Source organism: Cyprinodon variegatus, unplaced genomic scaffold (assembly GCF_000732505.1).
Source record: "Cyprinodon variegatus isolate N-32 unplaced genomic scaffold, C_variegatus-1.0 Scaffold572, whole genome shotgun sequence".
Lineage (NCBI taxonomy): Eukaryota > Metazoa > Chordata > Actinopteri > Cyprinodontiformes > Cyprinodontidae > Cyprinodon > Cyprinodon variegatus.
Window position 1 is genome coordinate 13987 of NW_015151025.1, and position 12327 is coordinate 26313.

The 12327-nt window shown below is 46.7% G+C and overlaps 1 protein-coding gene across 1 annotated transcript; it reads right to left on the reverse strand.

The window, feature by feature from the left end:
* Positions 1 to 280: 280 nt before the first annotated feature.
* Positions 281 to 12041, reverse strand: LOC107095775 (cytochrome P450 2J6-like). The gene is made up of 9 exons (XM_015392065.1): positions 11643 to 12041; positions 4551 to 4716; positions 4316 to 4468; positions 4075 to 4235; positions 3793 to 3969; positions 3561 to 3699; positions 1834 to 2021; positions 1611 to 1752; positions 281 to 318 (listed from the first exon to the last, which is right to left on the reverse strand). Exons 1-9 carry the CDS (start codon positions 11832 to 11834, stop codon positions 281 to 283), a joined length of 1356 nt encoding a protein of 451 aa, XP_015247551.1. The 5' UTR covers positions 11835 to 12041.
* Between the last annotated feature and the right edge of the window lie 286 nt (positions 12042 to 12327).

The following is a 12327-nucleotide window of genomic DNA, read 5'->3' on the forward strand; positions in this document are numbered from 1 at the left end:
GTAGGATGACATAAACTGCAGGTAGTGGGAGTGACTGTTGTGAGTTTGTGGGCACATCAGCCAGAACTGTAAAATGTGCTTGATTCGTGAGAATGTTGCTCATTAATTAGTTGTTGAGCCCGCTCTGGAACACAATCTCCCATTCGCTGTGGAGCAGCAGGACACTGTCCGTCAGATGCCCCTCTCCACAGACACCTACTCCAGCTCTGCTTAGAGAAGCATGGGGTGCTCCCAGGACAGCAAAGAGACATAGTCCATCCAGTGTTTCCTGGATCATCACCTAGATCTCCTCCCTATGGGATGTGTCTGGAACGCCTCCTGAGGGAGGCGTCCAGGAGCATCCAACAAAGGTGTCACTATCTCCTCAGCTTTATCCTTTCAATATTGAGGAAAAGTGACTCAAATGACCTAGCTCCTCAATCTATCTCTAAGGGGAAGCCCAGCCACCCTGCTGAAAAAAATAATTTCAACCACTTGTATCGTGATCTCGTTCTTTGGGTCATGATCAAGATTTCATGTCCATAGCTGAGGGAAGGAATGTAGACCGACTGATAAATCGAGAGCTTTGACTTTTTGATCTCTTCACCATGACAGACTGGTGCAGCATCCGCAGTTTAGCAGCAGCCACACAGATCCGTCTATTTATCTCCTGCTCCATTCTCTGCTCACTTGTGAATAGAACCCAGGATACTTAAACTCCTGTACTTGAGGCAGGGACTTTCCTTCAAAGAGAACCATGGCCTCAGACTTTGAGGAGCTTATTCTCATTCCGGTACCCAAACCGGAGCCCTGTGGTCCCTGACTGCGCCGAAAAATCCTGGCTGCACTAGAAATTATGTCCAAACAAGACCGAGAACAGGTCTGACTTAATGCCAGTCTCCTGCTCCACTTATACAGTGACCATATCGCCCCTAATAAGGGCCCTCCCACTCCATACTCCTGAAGCGCCTCCCACAAGGCACCACGAGAGACCCAGCCAAATGGCTTCTCCAGATCCAAAAAGCACATGTGGACTGGTTAGGCAAACTCCCATGAACCTTCTAACACCCTGCAGAGGATGGAGAGCTGGTCTCCTGCTCTGTGGCCACATTGAAAACCACAATGCTCTTCCTGAAGCCGGGGTTCTACCATCAGCCAGACTCTCCTCTCCAGCTCCTTGTTAAAGACCTTTCCTAGGTCTATGCCATGGAGAGTTTCATTATTGCACAGAAGTTCAACAATGAAACACTACTTGGGTTCAGAACTTGGGGTGGGTTCCTCCTTATCCTGCCCCTCCAGCTGTAACTGCTGTTTCCCACTAAGGTGTTGAAGTCCCCCAGCGGAATGATGGAATACCTGGGAGGGGCGCTATTCATTTTAGGTCAATGTTGCAGCAAGGACACTTGCGTCCAACATCTAGGGAGCCAGAAGCAAGCAATATGGTTTCATCTGTGCTATATTCAACAAATTGGTCATTTTGAGAGATATAAATACATCTTGAAATATAATTTTACAGTTATTTTAATTTTAAACTGAAATTACTGGCTCACCATCTTTAATTAACAACATAAGAAGAGCATAAAATGAAATGAAAATGAAAGGAAGTCCTAACTCGGGAATGTGTGCTATACCTGCAGAGAAGGGCAGGAATGCTTCTCTCTTCACAAATTTCCCATTAGCATCCAGAAAGTGCCCAGGATTGAAGGTGTCTGGAGTTTCCCATTCATTTTTATCAAACAGCACAGAGGTCAACATGGGCAGCACTGATGTTCCCTGAAACATCACAATCGAGAAGATAAAAAGCTGAAATAGAAAAGTAGTTTCAACCAAATTCTGTCACTAAATTAAATTAACCTTTGGAATGAAGTAGCCACCCAGAGTTGTATCCTTAGCAGCAACTCTGAGGCCATTGAGAGGAACAATGTTACCCATCCTCTGGATCTCATGGATTACAGCGTCAGTGTAAGGCATGTTGGGTCTGTCAGCCATGGAGGGTTGACGAGAACGTCCGATGACTTTATCTATTTCTGCATGGACCTTCTCTATAAAACGAAAGGAAACATTTAAGTAAAGATCTCACTCATTTTATTAAAATAAATCAAAGCTATTAAAATCAGTCATAGCACGCTGATTCTCATGGATTGAACACCTGCTGAATACTTTTCCACCATAAAAAAACTTATCCTTTTGAGTCTCTTTGATAATTATATTAATAAGGTAAACTGGTAATAACAGAGCTGACCTTAGATTTACAGTAAGTTGTGCATATCTTTTACCTTATTTTATTTTTTGCCCTTTTTCTGTTTTTAAGTTTAACTTCGTCCCCCATTTGCCATTTAAGCCCACCTTTTGCAGGTGGGCTTAGGAGTATGGTTGATGGGTAAAGAATATACAACTCTGGTTGAAATATTCAATTTAGCCCTGAACCAGGGACCAGCTCGGAGAGGGGGAGCTTATCACTGGCATAGCCATGGAAAAGCATTTGGAAGAGCAGGCCACCCTGGTGGTGAGTGAAACAGTTCCAGATGGCTGTGGCTTTGCAGGCAGGCTGTAGGCTTACTCCAGGGGCAGCAGAGTTAAAATAGTGGCCCAACCCCTCAGTATGCCCAGACTGCATCGCACCATGAGGGTAGGGACCAGCTCACATGAAAGGTGCAAGCGGTCAGCTGTGATGTTGGCTACCCACCCGCCACGTCTCAAAACTTGGAACAAGGAGTCTGATGCTCAGGTGAGCCAGGAGCTGAACGAAACCCCCTAGTGCAATGAAAGAGATAACCTGGGTGCACCCCCGGCCCATCTTGCCCACTCTGTCTTGGACATGGAGCATAAGGATGTATGGTAGGTCCTGAAACATGGTGAAATATGCCTGGGCAGGGCAAAGCCAAGGGAAACTCTGGTGGATGCTTGTAGCGGTCCTGACGTGAAAATCAATTGTCCAACCTGGGTGAAGGGATAAAAGTCTAATCAAACCATCAAGTAAGTCCGAAGTTACCCTCTGGATCACTTCAGTTGGTCTCTGATATCTGGCACTGGCTGTAAGGAGAGCTGATCATGACTGGGCTGGGGTGTGACTAGACGGTTATATTCCTCTCCAATCTTTCATAGCATGTTTCAGGGGAATGTGGTGCTAAATGACTTGCAGACGACCTGATTCTGGATCAGGGTTTCGTAGGCGGCAGAACAGCTCTGTCGCTACAATCTATTGAAAGTCAGCTGTCAATCCAAGTTTCTGTTGCCCGACGTCTGGGGCCTCAATTACTCCCTCCCTTATGGAGCTAAACCTGTTGACTTACAGCTTAAGAAAAGCTACTTTACTGACTACCAAATTATTCCCTAGTAATTGTTTTATGGACTTTTTTTAAGTTAAGCATCTTATCAAGTACTTACTGTGGAGCTAATAATTGCCTAACATTAGCTAATGTTTTTATGTAAAATTGCCAGTCCGGACCGGCATTAGACCCAAATGTTATTTTATTCCTCAGTTATTCATTAAACTTATAAAAGTGACATCTGTTTTGTATTTATTTTGTGTTTGGAAAATTAAACAAACAAGCATTAATCACTTAAAAAGTATCACCAACCTTGAACATGAGGGTATTTTATGAGAAAGACTAAAGCCCACTGCAGTGTGGTGGCTGTTGTCTCGGTTCCAGCAGCAAAGAGGTCAAGAGAGCAGAAAGCCAGGTTGCACTCTGTGAAGCCCAGGTTGGACTCTTTTTGCTATGCAGAAATGTACAGAAGACATGTTGGTTAATGATGCCTAACAGAACAGAACTAGTTGTGTTTCAAAATAAACAAGAGCCAGCTGCTTACATTCTTCATTTCAATGAGAAAAGTGTCGATGTAGTCTCTTGGGTTGTTCTGGTCCAAATCCTTCCTGTGATTTTCAACTTCCTCATGTAGGAAATTCAGTATGCCGTTATAAATAGTGAAAATTTTGTTGTGGGGACCTGGCAGGTATTTCATCACACTGGGGAATGCCTGATAGAGCTGTTCCAAGAAATAAACAAACAGCAATGTAAAAAGGTTACATTTTCCACATTCCTAATAAATCCTCTCTCTTATTGGAGGCACCATTAGTGCTGATAAACTTACTTCACCCCATATGCTCCCCTCCAGGTAAATCACCTCAGACATTTGCTTCAGCATTATCTGAAACCTGTGGTCTGTGTAGTCGTATCGTTTTCCCATAACAAGCTGGCAAATAACGTTGGCCACTGCGTTGTTGAACAGACCAGCAGGGCTGAACGGTTTACCTGAAGGAGAGAAAAGCCTGATTGAAAAAGAGAACCACCTTTCCCATTAACATAAGCATTTTACATTGAATATAACTCACCATTCTCACTCTCTATTTCCTCCTGGAGGTGTCGGATCTCCTCACAGATGCTCTGCTCCAGTGTGTTTTTGCCCAGGCCAAAGTTGCGTAATGTAGATAAAGCAAAACGTCTCTGTCGCTTCCATTTTTCACCATTGCTCAAAAAGATACCCCCTACATACAGGTATGCAGAGATGACAACATTAAAGTTGCATTTCAATTATATATTTTCAGCGAAGCAAGAATGTTTCTTCACCTGAGGGCTCAGAGTATAACCTGTCAGCCACAGCATTGTATGGTCGGTCCACAAAGTTCTCAGCTTGGATCACAAGGGCCTCTTTTACCATCTTATATCCATTTAAAATCACCATTGTATCCCAACCAAAGCGAACTCTGAAGACACTACCATAGATGTTGGCCAACTGTGGAGAGAGATTAATGCAGTTAACAGGATGATAAACAGCATCTTCAAGACACCCGTATCTTATTTTTAGGATATTTTAAAAATCTGTTATTTTATTTAGGGGGTAGGGACTACCAAACATAGAAAATTATGCTCTATCTGTACAAGCCAGGATCATTTCTGCCTGGATACATGGACACCCTGACTCACCTTGGCTCAACATTGAAACATCATTATGTAAACCTTCCTCACCTGTTAACATGCTAGGAAGACGTTTGAATGACTTGCCACAAATAGTGAAGGATGATCAATTGATATGTAATGTCTTGTGGGCATGGGGAAAGCTGAGAAAACTGTTTAAGAGTACTCATCTGCTTAATATGGTATCAACACTTATAGACAACCCAGATCTCTTGCCTCAAGACATAGGTTCGAGTTTTGTGGGTTGGAATAAAGCAGGCATAATTAGATTTTCTGATCTCTTTGAACATGGGGCATTCAAATCGTTTGAATCTTTAAAAACACAGTACACGTTATCAAATATGGAATTTTATAAATATTTACAAGTTAGGCATTATCTCATGAAGGAAGCAAAATCATTGATACACCCAACAAACTCGTGTAAACTGGAGAAGTTCCTTCTTGAAAATAAGGATCACAAACATTTTATATCAAACTTTTATTCTGAGATTTATCAGCTAAACCTGGACCAACTGGCATGGTTGAGGAAATCCTGGGAAACTTTACTCAAATGTAAAATAAGCACTCAATTATGGGATAAAATCCTGCTCCTGCCATCTAAAATCTCTGTTTGTAACAGATTTAAAGAAATGCAGTATAACATTTTGCATAATGTATATATTTCTCCTTATATTTTTAGCAAGTACAAGGCAGGAACTTCTCCAGATTGCCCCAAATGTAAAATTTTTGTGGGCACCAGGTTTCACTGTTTGTGGGAATGTGATGTTATTCAGTCATTTTGGAAAGATGTATGTGCCAGAATCAGTACAGCTATTGGTCAAAATGTGTCAGAAAACCCACTGATGTGTTTGTTGGGACATATTCCTAAGCCACTAGTAAAACATGAGCATGTGATACAGTCACTTTTAATGTTAGCAAGGAAGGCCATTATGGTGAAAGGGGTGGGCAGGGAACCCCCCTCCATTTCTTTATGGAAATCATTAATATCTGATGTTATGACTCTGATTAGACTTGGACATTACATTGATGGAATTCTTCAATTCTTCACAAATACCTGGAGGAAGCCACTGGAAACACTGGGAGTGGAATGTAAAAGGGACTTTAACGGACAATCGCTGTGGACATAGAACTCATGGACGGACTCTTGTATATACATGTGAGATGTAGTGCTAATATTGTTTTGACCATTCTTCTACAAAGTTTGTATGTTTGGGAGAAATTAAATAAAAGTAAAAAAAAAAAAAAAATCTGTTATTTTTCCACAGTTGTTGCTATTGTGATAAATGCTACTTTGATATGGTTGTGTAGTCGGGGCCCGACCGGGCTCAGCACTAACAAATGACATGGGCCTGCCCTCCTGTGGACCCACCAACTGGAGAGGGATCCGTAGGCATCGACGGCCGGTTCGCGCACATAGCTTCTGGCTGTAGGGACGTGGAACTAGATGCTTCACTTCTCTGGCATTGCCCATGAGGGGAGGCGGCAAGCTGGGGCAGCCTTGCCCATTGCCCCCATCTCAGTCGTCACGTGTTGGAGTTCACCCTGGTGAACGAGAGGGTCGCGTCCCTACGCCTTTAGCTTGGGGACAGGTCTCTCACCATTGTCTCAGTCTATGGACCCAACATCGGTGTAGAGTACCCTGCCTTCTTGGAGTGCTTGGGAGGGGTACTAGTTGGTGTCCCATCTGGCGACTCCATTGTTCTACTGAGGGACTTCCACGCCCACGTGGGCAGCAACAGTAAGACCTGGACAGGGGATCAGTAATCTGAACCCTGTCTGAACACCCTAGCGGTGTTCTGTTATTGGACTTCAGTGCTAATCACAGATTGTCCATAACGAACACCATGTTCGAGCACAAGGGCGTCCATAATAATAATGTATGTGGCACCAGGACACCCTAGGCCAGAGGTTGATGATCTACTTTGTAAATGGCCTGTACTTATATAGCGCCTTTTTTCAACTCAGGAGACTTGACAAAAGAGCTTTACACTGGATTCAGTCATTCACCCATTCACGCACACACTCACACACTGATGGTCATCTGATCTCTGATTGCGTGTCTCGGACAATCGGCTGAGCTGTCAACCGATCACAACCTGAAGCGTCTGGAGGTCAGATGTGGCAGGCCTAAGCATGTTGTGAGGGTCTGTCGAGAACATCAGGTGGATCCCCGTGTTAGTGCAGTCGTCAACTCCCACTTCCGGAGAAGTTTCTCCTAGATCCCGAGGGAGGTTGTTGACATGGAGTCAGAGTGGTCCATGTTCTCCTCCTTCATTGTCAATGCTATTCGTAGCTGTGGGCGTAAGGTCTCTGGTGCCTGTCGCGGCGGAAATCCCTGAACCCGATAGTGGCAACCCGGAAGTAAGGGATCCCGTCAAGCTGAAGAAAGAGACCTACCTGGCCTTTTTAGCTAGTAGGACTCCAGAGTCAGCTGAGAGGTACTGGCAGGCCAAGCATGCTGTGGCTCGTGTGGTCACAGAGGTAAAAACTTTGGTCTGGGAGTAGTTCGGAGAGGCCATAGAGGAGGACTATCGGTCTGCCTCGAAAGTGTTCTGGCAATTGTCTGCACCTTAGGAGGGGAAAGCAGTGCTTCACCAACTGTTTACAGTGTGGGTGGGGAGCTGCTGAACTTGACTAGGCAGGTTGTCGAGCTGTGGAAGGTGTACTTCGAAGATCACTCCTTCCGAGGAGGAGGAAGAGGCTGGGGACCTGGAGGCGGACTCACCCATCAGCCAGGCTGAAGTTACCAAGGTAGTTAGAAAGCTTCTCATTGGTAGATTCTCAGGGTTGGATGAGTACCTTAAGTCTCTGGATGTTGTAGTACTGTTTTGGCTGACACGTCTCTGCAGTCAGAGACAGTACCCCTGGATTGGCAGACTGGGGTGGTGGTGCCTTTCTTTAAAAAGGGGGACCGGAGGGTATGCTCCAATTACAGAGAAATCACACTCCTCATCCTCTCCGGTAAGGTCTACTCCAGGGTGCAGGAAAGGAGGATGAAGCCGATAGTCGATCTTCAGCAGGAAGAGTCCAGTTCTTGTCCCGATCACGGAACACCGGACAAGCTCTATACCATTCATCGGGTGCTTGAGGCTTCGTGGGAATTCACCCAACTAGTCTACATGTGTTTTGTGGATCTGGAGAAGGCTTTCGACCGTGTCCCTCACTGTGCCCTGTGGGGGGTGATCTGTATGACCGCAGCAGGAGCATGGTTCGCTTTCCAGCAGTAAGTCAGAACTGTTCCTGCTGTAAGTTGGTCTCCACCAGGGCTGACCTTTTTAACCGGTTCTATTTATGACATTTATGGACAGAATTTCTAGGCACAGCCAGGGACCAGAGGGTGTCCGGTTTTGGAACCTCATAATATCATCTCTGCTGTTTGCAGATGATGTTGTCCTGTTGGACTCATCAAACCAGGACATCTGAAGAGCACTGGGACGGTTTGCAGCTGAGGGTGAAGTGGCCGAGAGGAGCATCATCACCTCCAAATCAGAGGCCATGGTTCTTCACCGGAGAAAGGTGGACTTTCCTCTTCAGGTTGGTGGAGAGTCCTTGTCTCAGTGGGAGGAGTTAAAGTATCTCGGGGTCTTGTTCACGAGTGACGGACGGATGGAGAGAGATTGATGAATGCGTGGTTGCAGCGTCTGCAGTGATGTGGTCGCTGTGTTGGACTGTCATGGTGAAGAGGGTGCTGAGTCGGGGGGCAAAGCTCTCGATTTCCTGATCGATCAATGTTCCCACTCTCGCCTATGGTCATGAGATCTGTGTAATGACCAAAAGGACAAGATCGTGAATACAAGTGGCCAAAATGAGTTTCCTTTGCAGGGTGGCTGGGTGCACCCGGGAGAAGAGCTCGGAGTAGAGTTGTTGCTCCTCCACGTCAAAAGGAGCCAGCTGAGGAGGCTCGGGCATCTGTTTCAGATGACTCTTTGTCACCTCCCTCTGGAGGTGTTCCAGGCATGTCCCATTGGGAGGAGGCCTGGAAGGGCTAGAGGGACTATGTCTCTGAGCTCTGAGGGTTTCTGTTTGGAAGTGAATCTCTAAGTACCTGGAGCCAATCACCTGTAATTGTTTGTGAGGGTGAACTTGCGCATGAAAAAATGCTCAATAGTGGTTGTGGAGAGCTGGAGAGGCACACCCCCCGGAGCACTCCAGCGCCAGAAGAGACCCAAAGCCCCAGGTGCCCAAAGGGACCCCAAGAGCGAAGGCACCAAGTAGGGGCCAGCCCCGGAAATCAGACCCCACCAAGGGAGGAGGAGAGACAGCACCGAAAAAGCCCCCCAGCCACCGCCATGCCGGCCCCCCCACGGCACCGACCGAAACGCCCCAACCCCACAGAGCACCGAAACACGCCCCGGCACCAAGCCCCGGCGACCGGCCGCAACACCCAACGCGACCGCACCACCCAGAAAAAACACACAGGCGGCCTCGCCCACGGCCGGGGCCCAAGCGCATCCACCGCGAACCGGCCGCGAGCGCCGCGGGACGCCCCCAAAACAACCCCAGGCCAAAAGCGAGGCCCCACCCCACCAAGACTGATGCCAACAGCGCGCAACGCAACACACCACGCACAGAATCAACCCAAGAGCAGAAAAGCCACCCGGCAGCCGACCGCAAAAAGAGCAGACCGCCGCACCCCACCCACTGCCCGCACCAGCCCCCGACACGCGGCCGGAGGAGATCCCCAATCAGCGCAGCCAGCCCATCCACACCGGCCCCCCAAACACCAGCGGCGCACCCCCAGCAGGACCCCCGCCTGCCCCCTGAGAAAACAAACATGCCAATTAATTTATAAATAATAATTAAAATTAAAATAAATAAAAATTCCCCTATGCAAGAGGAGAAATGCAAGCAGAAAAAACAGAGCCCAAAACAAGACCCAAGACCTGCACCCTACCATGCCGTGCAGCTCCCCTCCCCCCTGAACCGTTAACACAGAACCGTCCTCGGAAAAAGCATTGCCCAGGAACCAGCATCGAAGTGAAGGGACCGGCAATGACACCGAAACAACACCCAGCCCCACCCCGTAGTGGATCCAGTCCCAGGCCCCAGGGATCCGAGGCCCCAGGGGCGCCCGACCCCCAGACAGGAGCCCCAGCAAAGCCCCGGCAGGCCAGCGCCAGCGGAGAGGCCACCAGGGATGAGCCAGCAGCCCCCCGGGCATCCACCCCCAGATCCCGAGCTCCACCAGTGCACCGGTGAGCCCCGATGCCAGCCAGTGGAGGGAGAGCAGGACGGGGGGAATGGGCTCTGCACTTAGCGGAGACTTGATGTATTTGGGAGAGGGTGCAGTTGAGACCCCTCCCTAGTGACCCCACTCACACCACAAAAAATAAATAAATAAATAAATAAATAAATAATAAAAAATACATAAATAAAATAACGCGGACACACATTCACACATAACACTCACATCCAATAATACCAGGACCAAAACCCGGTGGCACCAGTGGTTGGTCCCGGGACTATCGGATGACCCAATTAGTGAACCTAAAATCCGGATGGGGGGGAGTGGAGCGGCGACACCGCCACACCAACCCATCTCATTCCTGCTTCGAGCCCGGCCCCCCACCCCGCACACGGACCGGACCACCCCCAGCAAGAGCCCCCCCCCCCGGGACCGGGGCCCACCCATCCCACGCAGGCCACCCAACCAGAACCCCCCCCCCCCCAAAAAAAATAAAAAATAAAATAAAAATGCCCCTCCTTCCAACCTTCTTTGGGGAGAGCAGAGGCGACAGCCCCGCCGCCGCCAGGCCACCTAGGCCCCGCAGCTGGCCCCAGCCAAAACCACGGACCAGGTGGCTCACTCTTCCTCCAGGCCCAAGACTCCGGGCGGCAGTGAGAAGACCACGATCCTCCCTGCGCCTGCTCAAATGCGGTGTTGTTGCGTGTTGCTCTCAGATGTAATTAAAACTGGGAGTACCAAGAGGGGGTGTCCGGCACAGTCCATCCCCCATCCAGGAGATAGACGGTGCCAGCACACCCCCCTCTTCGACAACCCTGAACCCTCAATGTCTAGATGCGAGAGGGGATGGAGGAGGCCGACCGTGGTGAGGCCCATAAAATAAGCCCCCCCCAGGTGGCCCTGACCCCCACCCCCCAGAAAATGTGGTGGGCTTTTCAGATTAAAAAACCAAGAGCACTTTATCATAAGAACATGGATAGATGTTTTCCTTCAGTATTTTCTGTTTGAAAGCAATCATAATCATACCATTAACTTTATGAATGTTAAAGATCTTAAGTAGTAGAGCAGCCACAGTTCATTGCACTAGCACCATCATGTTTGATTTCATTATATTCTATTTTGCTCTTAACAGTAGTTCAGTAGTATACCCTTTGACAAGGGTATACTACTGCAAAAAAGTCCCAATTTCTTTGTGATTGTCCAAAAAAATTATATCCCCAAAGTGTTGGGTGTTATTTTTCAACCATCCTTCTCTTTAGCAACGTCCCCAACCTTGCTTAAACATGACAACACATTAACCCAATTTCTGATTTCTGTAACACATTTATTGGTTTTGGTATGCAGCCTAAAAGCTGTTGCGGCTGCTTTCTGACTAATCTTTTGAAGCTTTTTAAAAAGGCTCTGGAAGAAATAGGACACAATGAATATAAATACATTAAACCTCTTAAAAAGGAGAAAACAAATCAATACTACTGAAAACATCTGTAATAATATTTCTCCATGAAGTTAAAGGAAAGTTAGAGCAGATATAATTGTAAGTGCTTAGTGTGTGTTAATACCTTGGTGAAATGAACATGCGGCTGATTACTGTCAAAATTCAAGATATTTCCCACAAAGGGAAGAGCTCTGGGTCCAGGAGGAAAGTTTGATGGTTTCTTGTTCTTCAGATAGTCAGCTATCAACAGGAATAATAAACCAAACAAGAAAATCCCTTTAAGGTCGAAGCTCAGCAAAAAATTATAAATCCACATGGTTAAAGGAGGAAAAACAGGCAGCAGAAGGAGAAACAAAACAAACAAACACAAAAATATCGTTCTTATCTGAATTGTCCTATTCCTGCTTTTGTAAAGTCTGTAGTTGAACTCTGCAGCAATAGACTTGCTGGCAGGAAAGTTAAACAGCGAGTGATATACTGTATAAAGGAGAAAGTGCTTTATACCCACAAACCACACCTACAAGCATTGTAGTCCATGTAAGTGAAAACCTTTTCTGATCTATCTCGGATCAAAGTACAAACAACAATAACTGAATCTAATGTAATGGACTGAATGTTATTGTTGTTGGTTTTTGTGTTATTATAGTTTAGAGTGTCTAAATCTTTGATTTTGTCTAACACAGTAACTAAATTTTTTAACAGTTTAAATTACTTCCAACTATTTGGGTAAAAGTTTTTAGATCCTTTTTATTAGGACTTCCCCAATTTCATCTGCAACATTTCATACGCACCTTTGCTACTGATTTACT

Excerpts from the sequence above, each read along its gene's own strand:
- LOC107095775 (XM_015392065.1), bottom strand. The coding sequence starts at position 11,834 with ATGTGGATTTATAATTTTTTGCTGAGCTTCGACCTTAAAGGGATTTTC. Across the intron at positions 3,970-4,074 it reads AGGGGAGCATATGGGGTGAA|CTCTATCAGGCATTCCCCAG; the intron begins GTAAGTTTATCA and ends TTCTTGGAACAG. Across the intron at positions 2,022-3,560 it reads AAAATACCCTCATGTTCAAG|AGAAGGTCCATGCAGAAATA; the intron begins GTTGGTGATACT and ends TTCGTTTTATAG.